This window comes from Microtus pennsylvanicus, chromosome 10 (genome assembly GCF_037038515.1).
Source record: "Microtus pennsylvanicus isolate mMicPen1 chromosome 10, mMicPen1.hap1, whole genome shotgun sequence".
Taxonomy (NCBI): Eukaryota; Metazoa; Chordata; class Mammalia; order Rodentia; family Cricetidae; genus Microtus; species Microtus pennsylvanicus.
In genome coordinates, this window is record NC_134588.1 from 85,096,684 (window position 1) to 85,119,031 (window position 22,348).

General features: G+C 45.0%; 1 protein-coding gene across 6 annotated transcripts in view; it reads left to right on the forward strand.

Moving 5' to 3' along the window:
* Arhgef3 (Rho guanine nucleotide exchange factor 3) overlaps window positions 1-21,810 on the forward strand; it is a 294,787-nt gene extending 272,977 nt beyond the window's left edge. For 5 of the 6 annotated variants that reach the window (XM_075988889.1, XM_075988890.1, XM_075988892.1 and 2 more), the window contains 6 exons: window positions 86-182; window positions 338-414; window positions 7,257-7,514; window positions 13,186-13,356; window positions 16,196-16,382; window positions 19,571-21,810. In XM_075988889.1, the coding sequence (XP_075845004.1) occupies window positions 86-182; window positions 338-414; window positions 7,257-7,514; window positions 13,186-13,356; window positions 16,196-16,382; window positions 19,571-19,917 (1,137 nt within the window). In that variant the 3' untranslated portion in view covers window positions 19,918-21,810. The remainder of the gene's footprint in view (window positions 1-85; window positions 183-337; window positions 415-7,256; window positions 7,515-13,185; window positions 13,357-16,195; window positions 16,383-19,570) is intronic. The other variant, XM_075988895.1, reaches the window with a different exon arrangement.
* Window positions 21,811-22,348: the final 538 nt, after the last annotated feature.

Consider the following 22,348-nt stretch of genomic DNA (forward strand, 5'->3'; position numbering starts at 1 on the left):
CTTTTGTTTGTTGAAAAGCACTTCTCAGGAATCACACAAATGACTGAGCTCCTCTGAATTTAACATTTCTGTCTATCTTTTACAGGCCTACCACGACCCCATGCTGAAACTCTCAATAATGACAGAACAAGAGCTGAATCAAATTTTTGGAACACTGGACTCTCTGATTCCTCTCCACGAAGGTACAGTTTTGATCTCAGACAAGTCATGACTGGTAGCCTTAATTGAGTTGTCTTATAGCAAATCTGTGATTTGTGTAATAATGTGAGAAGCCCAGTATTACCCTTCAACCCCTGCTCATGTTGGAATGTCTAACCAAATGTTTCTTTCTTGCCAGAGCTCCTTAGTCAGCTTCGAGACGTTCGGAAGCCCGACGGCTCGACTGAGCATGTTGGTCCCATCCTCGTAGGCTGGGTAAGAAAGTTCTCTGGTCTTATTTGAAGATAGATTTTACATTAGCTGGACTTTTTCCGTGTTGGCAAATTCTGGTTATCATGTCAGCTAAAAAGTCAGACTCTTGATATATTGAGGCTTTATTCTTCAAAGCATGGAAACAATTTTTTTTTCTTATTGCAGATTTATTGCATTTACAGACAACCTTGCATTTTTGCAATAAAGTAAACTAAAAGTGCACATGAAACCATTGTTAGTTTTACATGAAATAAAATGACACTAGATTATATTGGATTTAACCCAATTAAATTATTGCAATTTCTCCTCTAAGTTTAAAATTAACATATTCATTTTTTCTCAGGAAATGTTATGCAAGAACTTTATCACTGATCTGTCTATCTCCATGCCCATTTTGCCGTCTTGCCCCTTATTATGAGGCATGTTCTCACTAAATTGCCAACACTGCCCATGAACTCTCTTTGCAGCCTGGGCAGGCCTTGAATTTGGGATACTCCTGCCTCAACCTTCTAAGTAGTTGGGATTTACAGGCCTGTGCCGCCGGGCCTGGCTTGACATTCTTGTTCATCACCAAAAATAGATATCTCTTGCTTAGAATGTCTAAGACTCTGGGTTTGATGCCCAGCACTGGGCAGAGTAGGGTGGGGCGGGGGGGGCGGTTGATCTAAATGTAGTTTTACAAACAAGGTAATGAGTCTATGTTGCTTATACTTAGAACATATATTTCTGGTCCTAAGTAACTGCTGGGTATACAGACAACAAGATGGATTCCCTTTCTTAAAGAACAAAGATGGGACCTTCAGTTAGGGTTCATGAGTAATGTGTGGTCCTCATACTGAATTCTTGTTCAGTTGAGTATGTAGGGACCACTTGTGTCAGTCACTTAGACAAAGCATGTGCTATTTTGCCACCATCCTATCCTATTGTCTGCCTGCCCGTGACCTCCAGTGAATACTTGGGTGCTCCACCCCAATTCTAGATATTTTTGTTATAAAGCAGGTATTGAAAGCAGATAACTATAGTGACTTCTTCCAGGCAAAATTAGATCTCTTGATCCCTCTGGTTCACCCAGAATTTCAGGAAAATAGGCAGGGAGTGCAGCGACAGAGGGTGGTGCAGGGCTTTCGGTCTCTACCGCCCTGAGTGCTCTCTTTCCAGGTAAATTTGTTTCTAACCTTCGGGTTCTCATTGATGTCACATGGATGTGCAAAGAAATCTTAACACTGGTGTCTGGCCTGGGGCCTCTCAGTTACTGCCATGCTCTGGAAACTTCGGAGGGTCCCAGGATTTGGCTCTAGTTCAGAAGTTAATTTTAGTACCAAGGCTGAAATAGCCCTAGAATATCTGCCAGACAAGTAATGGTGTAAGCTGAATAATTCAGGCCATGCGCTTCAATATTTCAGGGGAGGTCGTTCATCTCAAACTTTTGACTTTGTATTATTAGTCATAGTATTATTTCAAAGTTCTTCAACTACAAAGACAGTTCTGTGGAAAGTGTGGGTCTCCTGGAGTCAGAGGTGGTTGAGTGAGAAGGTCTGTATCACTGTGTTTAAACTTCCCCAGTCTGTGGAGTGAGAGCCCTTCAGAGTTAACTCTGGAGTCCTGCTCGGATTTTTTATGCTAGAGTAATATAGGAGGATGCCGTTCCTTCTAAGCATTGCTTGCAGATGATGACATTGTTTCAGATTCAAGCTTGAGGATTTTGCCGTCTTCGCTTTTTTTCGCCCTGAAATACCCTTTTGTCAACTTATGTTAAGAGGTTAGTTTTGATCTGGGGCCTGGGGAAGGCTCTAACAGTCTGTCCCATACATGCCCAGAGGAAGTGTGTCCACGCCAGTCTCTTGCTGCTGGACCTTCCAGGCATCAAATGGGTCTTGAAGCTTGAAGAGCAGCCTGAAAGGAAACAAGTGGCCCATTGTTGTCAGATCTCATGAGAAATGGTTTTTATTTATCAACCAAAAAGCTGTTAAGTGTTTTTCTTTTAACTCCAGGTGTGTTGGTATGAGCGAGAGCTGTACACCAGAGTCAGTCTGTTTGAGTTCTAGTCTTTTAGACAGAGAAAAATAACATCTTACTAGACAGTAAATGAGAAAAGTCAGGGCTCATTCAATCCATGGAAAATTGATTTATTTTCCTCTCCCTGCAAAGGAAAAAAAAAAAACCCTTTGAAAGAGTGAGATATCCCTGCCCCCTCCCCACGACTGTCCAGGACAGTGTCAGCTGGGCCTTTGACCTTAGAGTGAATCCATGACTTATGCTTTGAAGACTTTAAACAGATGGGATCTTTGGGAAGCTGCCCTGGTTACAGACGGTGGAAGTCCCCTTCCTAGCGGCTCACCCTGTTTGAGCAAGCCTTCTCTGTCAAAAAGACACAATGTCCCAAGTGACTAGTCTCACTAATAAAATAATTTATAAGCTCTCCAAGGCAGAAAGTGCTCCTGTTTCATTTAGATCCTGGTTAATTTTTAATTCCAGAGTGAGAGAAAAAGTGCATGGAAGTAAAAAAATCCAGATGTATTCTAACATTTTTTTTATATTAGGGGAATAGAGCTTCTAAATGTGTGTGTGTATTTTTAAAGTGCTTTTGATATATATTTATACGTGTGTGTGTGTATATATATATATATAGGCTTTTTAAATTTTTCCATTTTTTATTTTTCGACAGTTCCATATATGGATAATGAATTTTAGTGTTTTTTACCCAATGTCCCCCACTCTTATCCTCTCTCCCACTCAACCCCTTCCACTTCCCAACAGGTCCCCTCCTACTTTTTCTTCTTCTTGTATGACCCATAGGATTTACTCATAGTTGCTTGCACAAGCATGAGTGAGAGGTTATTTCCAAGAGCCTGGGCAATTTACCAATGGCTCTACTCCTGAAGAAAGTGACACCCTCTTCCCCAGCAACCATTAATAGGCCCTCAGGGAGGAGTGGCGCCTCATGGCCCCTCCCCCATCCATGTTGAAATGTTGATTGGCCCAGTCTTATGCAGATCTTGTACCGACAACCACAGCAGCAGTGAGTGAGTTACTTGCTCAGCTCCTAAGTGTTAGATGACTTAATGTCTCTTTAAACAGACTCTCAAGAATTTGGGATGGGGGCTGGTAAGATGGTTCTGGCCTCCAGGGGCACCAGCACTCATATGCACATACCTCTCCCTTTGAGTTCCAGGACAGCCTAAACCCAGTGAGACTGAATCTTAACCAATAACAGCCCAACAAAACAAAAGATAGTCATGATAGCCAGTGCTCACCACTTCTTAATCAGAGGGCAATCTGTGAAGTGTTTTATATAGCTTGTCTCAATAAGGGGGACAGGGAGGCCTTCACTATACAAATTCTGAGAGTGGAGAAGCTGAGGTTCAGAGCCACAAACAACTGTCCACGTTTGTTTTTGAAACTAATGCTGCATTCCCAGAGTCTGTTTTTTTTTAATTTTGTTTTTAAGCACCAAGCTCTTGCCTCATTTTTAAAGAAAATTAGATTGTATACATTTTGAGTCATGCCCAGGAAATGAGCATCTTGTCAGGTGTGAACAAAAGAGTAGAGCTGAAGGTAGTTGCCATGGTAGCCAGTGGCAGGATCAGAGAAAGCAATGGCCCGTTGCACAGTGTGGCCAGAGTTCCTGGGTAGTTCATATCTGATGGTTACCACTGATTTGCATCTCCTTAAATGCAAACGTGGCTCATTTCCAGGTCTTTAGAGAGGCAAGGAAGAGGAAGTGAAATGAAGAGAGCCTGAGGTGCTTTTGAACTCAGCATCTCATCAGTACTTCAAAATACTTGGTTTGAGTTTTGTTCGTTGTCTGAGGTTTCTGTCCTGCCTGGTTCCCACAGTTGTTAAGTCCCAAAGAAATTACACAGAGGTCTACATTAGTTATAAACTGATTGGCTCATTAGCTCAGGCTTCTTATTAACTCTTATAACTTATATTAGCCCATTATTCTTGTCCATGCTAGCCACGTGGCTCTGTACCTTATTCAGCGAGGCAGTCACATCTTACTTCTTCTGTGGCTGGATCACGACTACGGGCTAGGACTTCCTTCTTCCCAGCATTCTCCTGTTTTCATTAACCCGCCTCTACTTCCTGTCTGGTTGTCCCACCTGTACATCCTGCCTGGCTACTGGCCAATCAACGTTTTTATTAAAATACAATTGACAGGGTACAAACCATTGTCCCACAGCAGTTTTGTTTTTGTTCTTTTGTTTTTCAAGACAGGGTTTCTCTGTAGCTTTGGATCCTGTCCTGGAACTAGCTCTTGTAGACCAGGCTGGCCTCAAACTTAGAGATCCGCCTGTCTCTGCCTCTAGAGTGCTGGGATTAAAGGCATTCGCCACCACTGCCTGGCTCAAAATATACGGATGAGCAGAGAATTTCTGCAGCTGTTTTTTAACACAAATCAAAAGTTGTTGTGTGTGTTTGTGAAAGTGGAAGGAAGAAAGACATTCCTAGAAATGTTAACTCAGCAATGAATCTTTTATAAATACTACTTCTCTGGCAACTTTTTCTACTCTGTGATGAGGAAATAATTTCAATAAGAAATGTAAAAGTCGTGGCAGGATATCTAAAGACTTCAAATGCTACCACCCGTGTTTTTGTTGATTTGTTCCTTTGGGTTTTTGTTGTTGTTATTTTTACATGTACTTGCATTTTTGTATATATGAAAATATATATTTTTTGTATATACATATATAAGCATATGTGTGCCCAGAGGACAACTCGTAGGAGTCTGTTGTCTTGTGTGTAGAAATCAGAGGTTAGCTCAGGAGAGGACTTACCGTAGGTCCTGCAGATCAGGCTCAGGCCTTCGGGCTTAGCAGGAAGTTTCTGGCTGCATCATTGTTTGTCTTCTGAGACAGAATCACAGTGTGTAGTCCACGCTGGTCTTGAATTCACTCAGACAGCTCTTGAACTTTGATCAGTTCCTGCCTCAGACTCTGTGGTGCTAGGATGATATGTGTGAGCCACCACACCCAGAGTTTTGTTTTGTTTGGGGTTTTTATTTGTTATTGATTCTGCCATTGTCTTTGTGAGCATCACTCCCAAACCATCAACTGTGTTACAGTCCATTAACCTTTAATTTACTTGTTCATCCATAATATAGACTCTGTTGTTTAATGGGTACAATGCAAAGCCATGCGCCTGCAGAAAGAAAGAAAAGACTCCTTTGTCCCTGTCTCTCACTGAATGCTGCAGAGGGATGTCATGGTGGACACACACAGTCTCTTCATTGGTTTCCAGAGGAGGACGATGCAGCTGGTGGCTGGCTGCACAGTACTGCTGCGGGCAGCTGCCCAAGCATGTCAGCCTAGGGCGCTGTTAGGAGGGAGGAGTGCCAGACTGGGGTGAGAGGCTCTTACTTGAGTCTCTGATGTGGTGTTTACCCAGTGTGACTGATGGACGCGTCAGGGAAATTGGAGTTTTTGCTGCAATGAAGGCAGTGGGGTTAACACATTCCAGGTTAGGCTGAAACTATTCTTGCATGATAGTGTGATGTGATCTGGAAGATCGTGCCAAAAACCTTTCCTGGCCTGCCAGAGCTCATTGAGAAGATTTTAACAAATAATTCCTAAACTATTTTCTTTTTCCTAATCATACTATTGCTTCAAATTCTTGAGGCCCCGAATAATTGGGCCACCTTGGAAATTCGTGTACTGAGCAACACGAAGGCCTAGGTTGTGAGTTTGATCCTTGCTTTCTATGTATACCACTAAGTCTTCTAGAAAAGTCTCTTTAAATAATCCTAAAATAAATTCTGCTTTAAAAAAAAATGAAAGGAGATAAGGCTGGAGATGTGACTCAGTGATTAAATGTGCTCGCTACTCTTCCAGAGGAAGGTTCCAGAACTCCCATTAGATAGATCACGGTTGCACGTTCCTGGGGTCTGAACCTGCCTCTGGCTTCCAGAGGTCCCAGCAGACAGTGAGACACAGAGACCAGCCAATGCATACACAGACACAAAAATAAAAATTCTCACAATTAAATTGATTTTTAAAAATTAAAAGGGCTCTGGGGAGATGGTTCGGTAGGCGTGGTGTAGCAGGGTGAGGATCTATGTTTGAATCCCCAGATTTGTGTAAAGCCAGGCTCATGTGTCTGTGACCCCAGTCCTACAGTGCTGGGAGGTGGAAATGCGAGAATTCTCAGAAGCTCACAAACCCGCAAGCCTATATAGTCCCAGAACAGCCGCAGCAGGCCGAGAGACCCTGTCTAAGATGCGCACCAACACCTGGGCTGTCCTCTGCTCTCTACATGTGTGCTGTGCCACACGTGTGTCCCCTCCCAGACACACACATCATCTACACAGGGAGACATATATGTCACACATAGAATTTTAGAACAATGTATGTGGCGCCTGAAGAACAATAGCCAAGGTTGTCTCTTGTCCTCCAAACACATATGAACACCAAAAAATAGACATAAAATGAAATTAATTCATAACTTCTGCCTTACCTGCCCTACTGAGTGCCTTGAAAGGGTTAGAGAAATTCTGAGACTGGGGTGTAGCTCAGGGGTAGAACTTTAAGCATGCACGGGGCCTTGGGTTCAGTCCCAAGCACTAACACACACACACACACCCTGTGAGTTCGAGGTCTAGAAGAGCTAGTTCCAGGACAGGAACCAAAAAAAAAGCTATAGAGAAACCCTGTCTCGAAAATCAAAAAAAAAAAAAAAAAAAAAGAGGGATGTAAAACTAAGAAAATGGCATGATTGTGTCTTGTCTGTCATTTTGAAGATTGCACTGGTTGGTTTCCTCTGCCCTTCCATGCTGACCGGGTCTGGAGACTGCTTTGGTGTCTAACAGTGACGCTGACACCCAGCCTTCCCTTCTGTTTCCTTCTCAGCTGCCCTGCCTCAGTTCCTATGACAGCTACTGCAGCAATCAAGTCGCTGCTAAAGCCCTCCTGGACCACAAGAAGCAAGACCACAGAGTCCAGGACTTCCTTCAGCGCTGCTTAGAATCCCCCTTCAGCCGCAAACTAGATCTCTGGAATTTCCTTGATATTCCTAGGAGCCGTCTGGTGAAATACCCGCTGCTGCTTCGAGAAATCCTGAGGCACACACCAAACGATAACCCAGATCAGCAGCACTTGGAAGAAGCTGTGAGTTTGCCTGTTTACTGTTCTCTTCCTGTGCTACTCTCCAGAATGGCTAGGGTTGGGTCGGTAGGTACCGAACGCATGGGGCCCAGCAATCTTGGACTTTATTTTTCTCTTGGTTTCTTTTCCTTATCCGTTTCTAGTTCCTCATCCATAAAACAACATGTTTACATAAAGTAGCTTAGGATCCATTTGGTTCTAAAACCTCTTACCAATTGTGTGTATGTGTGTGTGTGTGTGTTTGTTTCTTTGTTTAACTGGCTTCAAACGTGTGGCCAGTCCTGATCCTCCAGTCTCAGCCTCCCAAACGCTAGGATTATAGGTATGTGTTGCCATACCCAGCTCAGGTTTTACACTGTTCTTGATGGCTTTTTATGCCACTCCAATCCAATATTAGAATTGCAGACTGTGAGAACTAAGATCTTTCTGGAGATTTTAAATGAAAATGTTTTATTTAGTAAGAAAATGGGAATTGGCTTCTAGCTAGACCAGAGGTCATTTGTGAAGGGTCACCTGGTTAAGATCTAGCTCCCGTCTGCACCCAAGTGCAGGAGGGTGCCTGATCAACCTCCTAGTGGCCACCACACCCTCATTCAGAAAATGTTTACTGAGCGTGGGCTGGGTGAGTGTCTGTGCTGTCAGCACTAGAGAGGCAGGAGCCTTCCAAGTTTGAGGGCATTCTGTGCTATATAGCAAGTTAAAAACCAGCTCTTCAGCTGGGTGGTGGTGGCGCAGGCCTTTAATCCCAGCACTCGGGAGGCAGAGGCAGGCAGATCTCTGTGAGTTTGAGGCCAGCCTGGTCTACAAGAGCTAGTTCCAGGACAGGTCCAAAGCTACAGAGAAACCCTGTCTCGAAAAAACAGCTCTTTGTGGAATTATGGGTATGCATCACTTAATGGGGCTTAACACCACCGCTCCCTGGTCTGGTTTTTCATAACTTTGAACCTGGACTTCCTTTCCACTGGCTCCCCATTGCCTCCACCAAGACGGTCTTGACTTTGTGTTCAGCAGAGTAATATGTTCAGGACTATACTGTGATAAAGTGGGTTTGAACCCTGCATCCTAACAACTTTAATCACATGACATGGAAAATCTTGAGTTGATTTGATTCCCTGTCTGAAGCAGACCTGAACCCTCTCTTAAAACCAAACAATACTCACCATCAAAAAGAGGGCTAGTAAGATGGCCATACAAGTCATACATAGTGACCTAAATTCAATCCCCAGAACCTAATTTGGAAGAAGAGACCCAACTCCTGAAAGTCATCCAACCTCCACTTGGGCACCATGGCACACACGTGCCTACACAAAACACACATATACATGTAGCCGGAAGTTTCTGTCCCACCTGGTCCAGTAGCCATTCAGTCCCAAAGAAACACACAGAGGCCTATATTAATTATAAACTATTTGGCCTGTTAGTTCAGGTTTATTATTAACTAGATTAACCCATAAGTCTTTTTATTATTTTATTTTATTTTGGTTTTTCGAGACAGGGTTTCTCTGTAGCTTTGGAGCATGTCCAGGAACTTGATCTGTTGACCAGGCTGGTCTCAAACTTTCAGAGTTCTGCCTGTCTCTGCCTCCCGAGTGCTGGGATTAAAGGCGTGCCCCACCATCGTCCGGCTTAACCCATAATTCTTGTCTATGTTTAATCATGTGGCTTGGTATCTTTTCTTAGTGGAGCATTCTCATCTTGCTTTCTCTGCGTCTGGCTGGTGACTGTGTCTCTGCCTTTCCTCTTTCCAGAATTCTCCTAGTCTGGTTGCTCCACCTATACTCCCTGCCTGGCTACTAGTCAATCAGCATTTTATTAAACTAATATGAGTGACAAATCTTTACAGTGTACAAGAGCATTATCTCACAGCACGCACATGCACACACATACACACATCCTTTTTTTAAAATGGTAGGATGATGAAGACTTAAAAGAGCAACTCAACATGCTCTTTTCTGACCTAGCACAATAATAGGAACATTTATGTCGGTATTTTGGGAATCAGAAGCCTGAGCCCACTGATTAAGCCAGTCATCTCCCAGAGAAGAGTTTTAGTAGGTAGTAACAACAATAGTACAATCACTGATATTTATCAAGTGCCCAGTAAATTGACTTTATATAATTGCCTTACAGACTGTTAGATCTCACTTAACACTCATTGCAACTTGTGAGACATCTCCGAATCCTGTATCTGCTGCTTTACAGTCCTGTTCAATGAGTAGAAAGTTAGTCATGTCTTTGAGGCCTTCTTGCCTTGGGAACTGCAGAGAGCTGTCTTGTCTTGGAAACTTGGTGAGGGGACCTCACTGTTACAAAACTGGTCCAGGAGCCTCCACAGCGGAATGGGGAAGAGTGAGGACAGACTCTTGGTACATGAGACACACAGTGTCTGACAGACTCATCATACAGAGACCAGGCCCTGTTCTTAGCACAGAGAATGGGATCATAGACATAGGGGATAAGCCCCCTCTCACATTGTCTGTTCTAATTGCTGGGAAGAGCAATCAAGTTTCTTCCTTTCCATAGCTCATCCCTTTGAGTGCATGTTTGCAGGAATACCACCAGCAAGGAGCCCCAACCACTCCCAGTAACTATTTGTGTGAATCGTGTGAGCCTGTGCTCAGTTTTACTGTGAAGATTTCTTCTTTTTAAAACACAGCATTTAGGCTGGAGAAATGGCTCAGAGGTTAAGAGCATGGGCTGCTCTTCCAAAGGTCCTGAGTTCAATTCCCAGCAACCACATGGTGGCTCACAACCATCTGTACTGAGATCTGGTGCCCTCCTCTGGCCTGTGGTCATACATCGAGGTAGAATGTTGTATACATAATAAATAAATAAATCTTTAAAAAAAAAAACAAAATAAAACACAGCATTTAAAACATACTGACCTCTTTTTTAAGTGAGCTGGTTTGAATACAGAAACAAACAGCTAGGGGTGATTGCAACATGAGGGGATATGCTAGTTACCCATTTTCTTGTTCATAAAATGTAAAGCCTTCGAGAGCCGAGCCTGCACCTGATGGTCAGGGCAGGCATGGGCATGAAGTGTGTGTAAACTCTCATTTGGAAGTGTCTGCAAGGCTTCTACCTGCCCATTTCCACAGTCGAGTCTGTATTCTCTCCTCTCCTGTTCATAACCCATGTAGCATATCCCAGATGGAATGTCTTTAGTCCTGTACTGTTGAGCACATTATGGATGTGTTTGATAAACACAGAAATCCATAGTACCACACTTGACTTGACCACACATTCCTGAATAATTTTCCCATCCATGCAAAGAGGAAAAATAGTCTAGTGAGTAATTCTTTTCTACACCAAGGGAGTTGACTCCGTTTACCCCATGACTCAATCTAAAGATAGGGCTGGCTTTCCGTGCAGGCAGAAACTACTTTGTCATGACTAGGATTTCTTAATGTGTTTTTAGAAGGTGTTAGAACTGCCCCCTAGAAGAACTTCCTTATTTTATTTTATTGATTAATTGAGACAAGGTCTCATGTGGCAGAGTCTGGCTTTGAACTTCTGACCCTCCAGCCTTTGCCTCCCAAGTACTGGGTGGGATTAGAGATATATACCACCAAAGAGAAGTTCTTAAAACAGAACTTTGACTACCAGGTATTTAGTGATTTAAAATGTAAGGATTGTGCCAGGCAGTGGTGGCACACACCTTTAATCTCAACACTTAGGAGGCTTAGGCAGGTGGATCTCTGTGAGTTTGAGACCAGCCTGATCTACAAAGTGAGTCCCAGGACAGTCAGGGATATACAGAGAAACCATCTTTAACCTCCCCCCCCCACAAAAAAAATCTAAGGATTGTGGCAGCCAGAGAATGATCCTGCCAACCATTTCTCCCTAAAACAGCCTTGCTTTTGATGCAGCTGCAGGGGGCGCTTCCATTCCTGGTTCATGTCAGGAGCTGCTAAGTGGATAGCATTGTCACACAAGTAACTAGATGGACAGGGTGTTGGCTCCTTATAGTTGTGTTTCTCATTGTTTCCCTTTTCCAAAAAGTTCTTGCCTTCAGTTTGAACCCTAGCAAGATGTATAACAACACATGTAATTATAACACACAACCGCTGTGACCGTTCGTTACTGTCGGTCTACTGTATGTAACTAGAACTCTCGGAAATCGCGCAGAATAAAGCTCCGTCAAGACCCGGTGTAAAAAGGCCAGAGCCTCGGGGTACTGGGTTATACAACACAAAACTCTGTGTTTTGTGGGTTGAAGCGGATTCAGAGTGTGGAGTCATGCTGCTGGCTGCGTTGCTTTGCCTGTGAATATTTTGTCACTACCAGAGAAAGAAGCTGCGTGAAAGTGGTCGGAGCTGCTCGAGGAACCACTGTAGCATTTGAGTTTGTAACTCTTTGCATGACATGCCGCCTGCTCAGTTCCTGAGTTAAATTAGGAAGTGAGCCTATTATATCTGTGGTGAGGACCGCTCTAGTTCTGCTGGGCGCTTGCAGGGAACTCAGCTGTCCCAGTGCAGCTAGTAAATAGTTCAGTGATAAGAAGCCATGGCTATTACCGCTGAGGTCTTCATCAACGGGATGCGTGGATTCTACCATCTGCTGAAGACATAGAAAGGTCAAGGAGTTAAACCGTTAAGCAACTGTTCAAATACCTCCCCTTTGATTTGGATCCATTCAGTTCCGTTCCATTTGGGTTTGTTCGGTTTGGTTTGCATTTGGTGGTGAATGTTTGCCTGGTGTTGGTTTCTTGAAACAAGGTCTCATTATGGACTGGCCTAGGAACTTGCCTTGCAACCCAAGCTGGTCTCAAACATCCTCCTCATGGTCTTCCTGTCTCAGCATCCTGAATGTTAGGATTATAGGCACATGAAACATCCAAGACTGCTTTCTATCTCTGCCGCTCAGATAACGCTATGCATTACTTTAGATTTGCTCATGTCTTGGGTGGGGTTCTGCTGCTGTGGTCAGCACCATGACTAAAGCCAACATGGGCAGAAAAGAGTTTATTTCACCTTCCGGGTCATAAGTCCATAACCAAGGGAAGCCAGGGCAAGAATCTGGAGGCAAGGAGGGGAGTAGAAACCTTGCAAGGGGTGCTCCTTACTGGCTTGCTCCCCATGACTTGCTCAGCCTGCTTTCTTACACAACTCTGGACCACCTGCCCAGGGGTGGCACCACCCACAAGGGCTGGGCCCACTTACATCAATCAGTAATCAAGAAAATGCCCCATAGGTTTGACTGCAGGCCAATCTGGCAAGGGCATTTCTCCATTGAGGTCCCTCTTCCCATATGAATCTAGCTTGTGTCAAGTTGACGGAACACTAGCCAGTATAGTATATGATACTACATATATATATATATATATATACACATATATATATATGCTTAAATTATAGACAAATCTAATAAGAGTATATTAACCGTAGCTGGAAACTATGGTGCATAGTAAGCAGGTAGATCTTTGTGAGTTCGAGGCCAGCCTGGGCTACATAGTGAGTTCTAAGACAGCCAGGGCTTCATAGTGTAAGACTCTATCCCCGCCCCCCCCCACACACAAAGCTTTATTTTCCCCCTTCCCCACAGTGGCCACATAGGTAGCTCTCCACACTGGATGCAGCAGTGTCTGTGTAGCCTCGAGGCTGGCTCTAAGCCTGTGGCTGTGGGTGGTTGGCTTACTTACCCCATTTTTTACTTTTCTTTGTTTCTATAGATAAACATCATTCAGGGTATCGTGGCAGAAATCAACACCAAGACTGGGGAATCGGAATGCCGTTATTACAAAGAGCGACTTCTTTACTTGGAAGAAGGTCAGAAAGATTCCCTGATTGACAGCTCAAGGGTCCTGTGTTGTCACGGCGAACTGAAAAATAACCGGGGTGTGGTAAGTAGTTCCTCTCCCCAGGGCCTTACCCTGGTGCTTCCCCTACCCCTAGCTCCCCGCCCCCACTCCAGTTTTTTTTTTTTTTTTTTTGCGGCGTTAGGAGTTTTACCCAGTTACTGCCACTAGGCAAGCACTCTGCCACTGAATACATTTCTAGCCTGAGTCTCAATTAAGTTGTCCCAACTAGCTTCAGACTAGGATGAGTCAAGCCACACTCCTGCCTCAGCCTCCCCAGCATCTGGGATGAGTCAAGCCACACTCCTGCCTCAGCCTCCCCAGCATCTGGGATGAGTCAAGCCACACTCCTGCCTCAGCCTCCCCAGCATCTGGGATGAGTCAAGCCACACTCCTGCCTCAGCCTCCCCGGCATCTGGGATGAGTCAAGCCACACTCCTGCCTCAGCCTCCCCAGCATCTGGGATGAGTCAAGCCACACTCCTGCCTCAGCCTCCCCGGCATCTGGGATGAGTCAAGCCACACTCCTGCCTCAGCCTCCCCAGCATCTGGGATGAGTCAAGCCACACTCCTGCCTCAGCCTCCCCAGCTTCTGGGATTATAGGCGTACACTATACACCCCACTTTGACTGCAGAAGAGGGTGAGCGAGACCTAGTGGCCCACATCCATGATCCCAGCTACTTGGGAAACCGAAACAGGAAAATTTGAAGTTCAGAGTCCATCAGGGCTGCAGAGAGAATATGAGGTCAGCCTGATCCATTTGACAGTTTCCAGGTCAGCCCGAGTACATAGTGAAAACCTGTCTCCCAAAAAGTATTTACCTTAGAAGACGTTGATTAAACTTAATGATTTTAAGAGACAACCTTTCGGCTTATGTGAGCAAGTCTGGAATTACCCCTTGTTGTTGGAGGGTAGGTTGCATAGCCTCTCATCAGGACTCCTATGGATTTGGCCATACCATCTGGAAGGGCGCCACCGAGATCCTCCGAAGCTACTGTATGTGGACCTGCATATGTGTGAGAGAGTTACTGACTGCCAGAAAGTGATTTCCAGGAAGCAGAGAGGACTTACATGGGGGAACACTCAGTTCCTTAAAGGTTCTTTCTAGGAAGTCTTGAGAAACAGGAAGAAACATTGCTCCCCAGGAGGCAGCCCAATTTTCTTCTCAAACACCAGTGCCATGGCCTCTCTGATGGGATGGCAGAAAGATGAGCTCTACAGGCACCGGAGCTCTGAGAGTAAAGACAGCAGTCAGGGTGGGAGGTTTGTTGGGTTTGGCTCTCACCAGAGGTGTGAACATTATTATCAACAAAGTCCTGTGTCAGGAAATAATGGCACAGAGTGAGAGCAAAGGGAGTTGATTCTCAGTGAGGGCTTATAAAAGAGGGATATTTTAAAAACATCGCCCCGACAATCCCGGTTCAAACTACCTGCCTCAGCTAGAAGAAGGACTGGTGTAGAAACAAAAGTTCCTAGTCCAATGGCCCACCCCTCTCTCCTCTACCCTTAAAGGGATATCTTTAACACATTTCTACCTTCTGGGGGGGGGGCTGGGGAGGGGAACCTGGAGGGGCCTTTAGCTTGTTTATTTTGTGTTTTGCTGTTTTATGATCTTTGAGCATTTTAAACCCGTTATTGTTTGTTTATTTTGAAACAGAGTCTTCCCCAGGTGGCCCAGGTTTAACTCAGGCTCAATGTATAGCTCAGGCTAGCCTTAAATTTGCAATTCCCTCCACTTCCCCACTGGTAGAATTGCAACTGTGTGCCCAGCCAATCTTTTAAGATCTACATCCCCACCACCCAAGGGCTGCTAGAGTTGTTTGCCTCTGCGGTATATGGATTGTGTGTGGTAGGAGACGTGGCATGCCTTTTTTCCCCAGACAGTAAATCACTGGTGATGCAGAACGTGCTTCCCTACTCAAATCAAGATTCTAATGTTGACTTCCTACCCGTCCCTCTGCTGATGGCCTCTTTTAAGAGTCCTGGGTTGGCATCTCCACGTCCCCCTAGAAATCCAGAGCTTAGTATCCGAGCTGCGTCATTCCACCTTATAACTCCTGAACATTTCCAAACCATGAGAAGGGTCTGGTACTTGGGGTTGGATGCCACAGATATGCGCCAGCACCACACAGGAAGCTTACTTACTCTCATTGTGTGATTTGAGGCATGCCTTCATTTTCTAAGACTTTCTGCCCCAGCTCTACACAGGCAGCTGGCTTTTATGGGCAGTGTCTTCATGTTTGAGATCAGCCATCCACCCTGTAAGCACAAGCTCTCCAGAGAACCCAGGCGTGGATGAACTTACTGAGAACATACAGGTCCTCTTTCTCTGATTCCAGCAGTGCCCCTGTCCCTCTCTGATGAGCAGAGTCCCAGCCAGAGTTGCTGGTTAAAGTTGATGGTCAGCCAGTGGTTGAAGAAACATATGGTTTTATGGGTTTTGGAAGCTAGAGCTATTATGAGGCTTTGATGTAGTCTCATCCTTTGTAGACTATTAACTTGATCACTTAGAATTATATGGAAGCCAGGAGAGCATTGATTCCGTTTCATTACCCTGTCCATTCTGTCCCCATATTTTCTCTCAGTCGAGCTGGAGGCTGTATGCGTATGGACAGGTTGCGAACTGTAATGTAAGTAGGGTTCTGGTTACAGTTAACCGTAGAAAGCCTTGCTCCAGTGGGTCCCGAAAGAGGAAGCTGTATTAAGGCGGTGGATATATGTATCTGGAAATACTTCAAACCTGCCCACTTCTGCTTTCCTAGAAACAGATTTGAGTACACACTCAGACTTCACTATGAACCCCGTTCCTAGAGACCTCTGGCACAGAGGCCCCCAAATCCACCACTTACTACACTGTCGCTCAGGACAATCCTGTTTCTTTTAGAAACTCCATGTTTTCCTGTTTCAAGAAGTGCTTGTGATCACTCGAGCTGTCACTCACAATGAACAACTCTGCTACCAGTTGTACCGGCAGCCCATCCCAGTGAAGGACCTCATGCTGGAAGACCTGCAGGATGGAGAAGTGCGGCTGGGCGGCTCCCTGCGTGGGGCCTTCAGCAATAATGAGAGAAGTATGTGTGGGTAGCGGACTGCGGAGACATAGTGGACCATTTGAGTGTAGAAACGGGGAAGGAATGGCTGGCTGGGGAAAAGAGGACCGCCCCAGTCTTGAAGCCAAACTGTGCTCCAATGCTGACTCTTGACTTACTGATGTGCAATCAAGTTCCACCTCTGGGAGCCTCAGTTTCCCATTTGTCTGCTTTTCCTTCTGGGATTGCTTGCAGCATTAAGTAGCATCCAGTGCCTGAGCCCGTCCGTTGCAACTGCAGCTGGTGTCCCTTTTGCTCCCTGGCTCTGTCTCCTACTGCTACATGAAAGTATGCTTAATACCATACAGTCTCCGTGTGGTTGCTAGCTGCACAGTGGAAGGTGTTGTAGTTGTTCCGGTGTAGTTGCTGAAGAGGCCTAAGGAGAATCAACTAGAGGCCAACCTGGGCTTACGTAGTGAAAGCCTTACCTCAGAAGAAAATAAGAGCAAAATGAATGATGAGCTGGGGTACGTGTTCACCTGCTGCTCTATTCAGTGGGCATTTCTAATTCATGACTTTTTTTTGAAGTGTCATTTTTAATTGAAAAGCTACCAAATGTCTAGTACAGCCCCCCCATCCCAAACTAAAATCACTAGGCAACATATTCAAAGCTGAGAGTAAAAATTAAAGGGGGCAGATAATACAAAACAAGTCCTCCGATCCAATCAAAGAGAGCCCAGCTGTATACAAGCTTACCAGCAGCAAAGAGGCTGGAACACAGCTTAACAACCCCACTGGCGACATTGACATCAAGTTCCCTTGTTCCAGTTTCCAACTCATGAACAAAGATCATGTTTTATTAATTCTATTTCAGGATACTTCTCAGAAGTTGTTTTATTTACAACGCCAATTTCCAAAGGCTCACTGAAGCTAACTGGACAAGGAACTAGGCAGAAATCACTTTACAGAAAGAGGGGAAGCCCCAAATGCCACTTTCCACGGAGTTTTATTCAGAATACTGAAAAAAAAAAACAAAAGAACTTCTGCTTATAGAAGAAACTCAGCCATAGGTCAGATCTGTACTGGAACTACACATGCAGTGGGGACGAGACTGCGTTTGTCCACGGTTCTAATATTAACAATTATTTTTTAAAATAAATATTTATCTATTTATTTATTTATGTGCATTGGTGATTTGCCATGGGTGTTGGGTCCCCTGGAACTAGAATTATAGACAGTTGTGAGCTGCCATGTGGGTGCTGGGAATCAAACTCGGGACCTCTGGAAGAGTAGTCGGTGCTCTTAACCGCTGAGCCATCTCTCCAGCCCCTAATGTTAACAATTATAAACAGAGCGGTACAACTAGCATGTGGAACAACCCTTCTAGTGTTACAGTGTCAGGCACAGCACTTCACTTCTCTTCCCACCACTGTTCTCCTTGCGGACCTGGGCCTCGTCCTCTTCAGTAAAGTCCTTTTTGATATTGAAGGTTTTACGAATCTCCTCATATTGGCCACAGTCTTACATATGACATCAAGCAAACCTTTGATGTCTAAGTAGTTCACAGCCAGAATAAGTTCAAAAAGTGTTCCTTGGGCCTTTAATCCCAGCACAGAGGCAGGCGGATCTCTGTGAGTTCAAGGCCAGCCTGGTCTACTAGAGCTAGTTCCAGGACAGGAACCAAAAACTACGGAGGAACCCTGTCTCAAAAAAATCTACACACACACACACACACAAAAAGTGTTCCTTGGCCAACTTTCAGGACTTCTTGGTCCCAAGCAGGAATATCATCTGTCCGCTTTTCTTTGTTCTCATCATCCTCAGGGGGAGGAGGGTCATCCTTGTGATGGGTGCACCACTGGATGACCTTTGTTAGAATTGCTGCATTAACATTTAGTAAAGAACAGCATCATCATCTCCCTCATTATCCATTCCCAAATCTTCCAGCATGGTCTCGATAGTCACAGATTGTTTGACCATTTCTGCATCAACTTCAAATATCTCTCCATCAGAACTCTGCAACTTTATCAAAGGCATGGTGCTCGGTCTCAAGACCGCAGGCCCAAGGCTGTCAGCAATCACAGAGGAGGTATAAGGAGGACAAGGTCACTCCTAATACAAGACTTTTTTTAAAAAAAGATTTATTTATTATATATACAGTGTTCTGCCTGCATATATGCCTGCATGCCAAAAGAGGGTACCAGTTCTCATTATAGGTGGTTGTGAGCCACCATGTAGTTGCTGGGAATTGAACTCAGAACCTCTGGAAGAGCAACCAGTTCTCTTAATCACCAAGCCATCTCTCCAGCCCCTCTAATGCAAGACTTAACTAAATAAAGGGAATGACCATGAGAAGCCATGATTTCAGCCTCTGTCAGACATTGTTATGTAGTAAGCACTGTTTTAGGTACTAATGATGCACCTTACAGTTTTGTTCCTATAGAGTGTATAGTATATGATGTACATATACTATATTCCTAATGCTGGTTAGAAAACTAAAACCCGGGGGCTGGAGAGATGGCTCAGAGGTTAGGAGCATTGCCTGCTCTTCCAGAGGTCCTGAGTTCAATTCCCAGCAACCACATGGTGGCTCACAACCATCTGTAATGGGGTCTTCTGGCCTGCAGGCATACACACTGACAGAATATTGTATACATAATAAATAAATAAATATTTGAAAAAAAAAAAGAAAACTAAAACCCTGGGCATAGTGACAGATGCCTAGGATCTTCATCCCAACACTTAGGAGGCAGAGGCAGGTGGATCTCTATGAGTTTGCGGCTAGATTGGTCTACATGGTGAATTCCGGGCCAGCCAGAACTACATAGTGAGGCCCTGCCTTCAAATAATAATAATAATAGAGAGAGGCCGACAGGCTATTTCTCTTGTTGTTTTTCTGAGAGGGTCTTTTTAAGTTAAAATGTAATCACGTCACTTCTCCCCTTCAGTCTCCTCTCTCCAGCTCCTCCCATGTCCTCTCCAATATTCTAATATTTCTAACATTTAGGCAGCTGTATAGCCAATCCCTTGAGGAAAACGGAGCTAGGCCTGTGTCACTCTAGTCAGCCGGGAGTGGCATCAGGGTAGAACCGAGTCCTGCATCAGTAGGAGACACTCTGCAGTCAGCGGTGTCTGGCCTGGGACCGGGGCTTAGTGCTACTCTGTGTGCTGTGGTTAGCCTGGCAAATACCTACCCATTGACTCTCCTCTCACCCCTTCTTCATTTCTAGTTAAAAATTTCTTCAGAGTCAGTTTCAAAAATGGATCCCAAAGTCAGACCCACTCACTCCAAGCCAATGACACCTTCAACAAGCAGCAATGGCTCAACTGTATCCGGCAAGCCAAAGAAACAGTTCTGTCTGCTGCTGGGCAGGCTGGGCTGCTTGACTCTGAGGGACTCCTGGGTCCTGGCACCGACACCAGGGAGCCAGAAGGAGAGACAAAACTGGAGCAGATGGACCAATCGGACAGTGCGTCGGACTGCAGTATGGACACCAGTGAGGTCAGCCTGGAGTGTGAGCGGATGGAGCAGACAGACGTGTCCTGTGCAGACAGCAGGCCAGAGGAGAGCGGCTGACAGAGGGCTGCCCCCGTGTCGTACCTGCTCGGGAGTCACATTCCACACGCGGACAGTCTGGAGAGGCACGCTGAAATACTTCTGTGCCCGTGCACGTGTGTCCCTTGTGTCTGTACCTTGCCCCTCGTACTGCAATTGCCAACTACTCTGTCAGCTGGAGTCCGCAGCCACCCTTCCCCTGCTGCTCTGTCTCATAAGTGTCTGGATGAGTGGAGAGGGACTGGACAAGTTACTCTTGAGTTGTCCTACTGGGTTTTTCAAAACAGAAAGGATCTCTAAACTACTGTTCTGTGTGGACTGTGTTGACACGTCCTTTTGTCCCGTGCCTCTCTAATGCTCTGTAACTCCCCGACTCAGTAGCCGAAGACCTGGAATAGAGATAGAGCTTTTCGGAGTAATGAGGCGGCATTCAAATAGAAACCAGGAAAGTCCAGCCCTTGAAGTGAACTCGGGTTCCATGTTATTCAGCCAGAAAGCACGAAAACATCTCTGGGGGTTTCCGAGGTTTGACTTTGCAAAGGGGGGAAGCTTTGTTTGAGCGCTGTGGTTTCATCCAGTGCAAGTTGAATGTGATAATCTATGAAGACATGAAACAGAGGTTGGCTTCAGTAAGAGCCAGGACAAAAGCAGCTGCTGGACAGGCCTACAATCCCAGCACTTGAAAGCAGGGACAGGAAGACCTGAAGTTCAAGAACAGCCTTGGCTATATATCAAGTTCTAGGTCAAACTGAGTTCCATAGTGAAAACAAAATCAAAAAGTTAAAAGTAGCTGCTAGTTCTGAATATTCAACTAAAATGGGAGTGGCCATGGGAGGTGTTTCTCAGGGCTAGTGACTTGACAAAGAGAGTCTAGCCTGCAACACCAGGAGAGATCCCAGGGCCAGGGAAGATCTGCCAAGGTTCTGAGTCCTGTCTGCATTATGTTCATCTGCCTCAGCCACTCCTGCTTCAGAGTGGCAACGATGTAACACAGAGATGGTGACGGCACAAGCGACTCTGTTTACAAACGTGAGAGAAGGACTTGGGAGTGAGAAATGTGTCGCCATCCCCGAAGCCTCCTGTGGGAGCCACCAAAGTTGTTGTTAGTCTAGAGGGTCTTGGGATTTCCTGCTCTGCTTTTGGGCCCTGAGTTTGCGTCTCTAGTTCTTGAGCTATAATCAGAATGGTGGTTAATCCCTCCTGAGGCCAATTTCATTAGCTCTGATTAACTAGGACCAGTTAGCTAGCCAAACTGGAAAGTTCTGTGTTCCAGCCTTGATTTACAGAGCAAGGATGGATAAAAAGACCTTGAAAAGAGGTTCACAAAATACACCGAACAGCTCTTTGCAAGTGTAAATACTCAGGGGACCCCGCCAGCACTACTAGTAGTAGTAATTCTAAATTATTGCCAAAAACGTTCCTTCCTGTTAATTTCTGCATCTATCAAGTTTACAGAAAAGAAAGCAACATACAAAACGATCCCTTTATCACGTCCATGTGCCACGTGCACTGAAAGAAACTGTGATGTGAGTTCCCAGAAGAAAAGCAAGGGGTGTTACATTATTCTATTTCAAAGCAAATGTTATGATCACTCTACCCTGTAAAGCAGATCTCTGTATTTATAGATTTTTACCATGGTGAATTTTTTTTTATTACAAGTTTATTTAAAACCACTTTGTTTCTTAAGTAGCCGACCTAGCAAGTGAACCTGCTGCAGACAGATGGAGAGAAGGCTGAGACAGGACTGGATGGGGGAGGAACCCGGAGCTGTTCTCTGGAGAGCCACTGGCCACTCTCCCTGTCAGGGTCAGCCTGCGGGAAGAGAGTGGATGAATGTTTTGGTGAAATGGAGACTTTTTGTATAATGGCCTTAAACTTTTCTGGAAGCATTTCAAATAAATTGCATTAAAAGTGCTTTCTTCCCCTGTGTACAGTGTGTGCTCAACCACCATCAATCAAGGTTGTTCTCTTGAAGGGCAAGGCTTTCTTTCTGAAGTTTTGCTTGCGGTTTTCCAAGTACAAACTTACCATAAAACACGGGCTTAAATAAACAGTGTGATCAATTGACTAAAGCTGTTACCGAACATACATTTCTAAGTCTGTTTTCTCAAGCATTCTGCTTTCGTTCACTTGGTCATGTATGCATCTGTGTGCAGTGTGTGTGTGTGTGTGCAGACAACCTGAAGTACTTAGTCCTCACCATTCACTGTGTGGGTTCTGAGGATGGCAGCAAGCACCTTTACCCATTTTAGTCATCTTGCCAGCCCCCATTTATTCATCTTTAGTAACTGATTTCATCCATGCCCTTTACAAAGCCAAGTGGTCAGTTGCAATTGTCACGGGTGTTAAGTCTCACTGCTGATACAAGAGACTGTTGGTGACCTTTAAGCTAACAGGCGTAGTGGTGCACGCCTGCAATCCCAGCATTTGGGAAGTAGAGGCAGGAGGATTC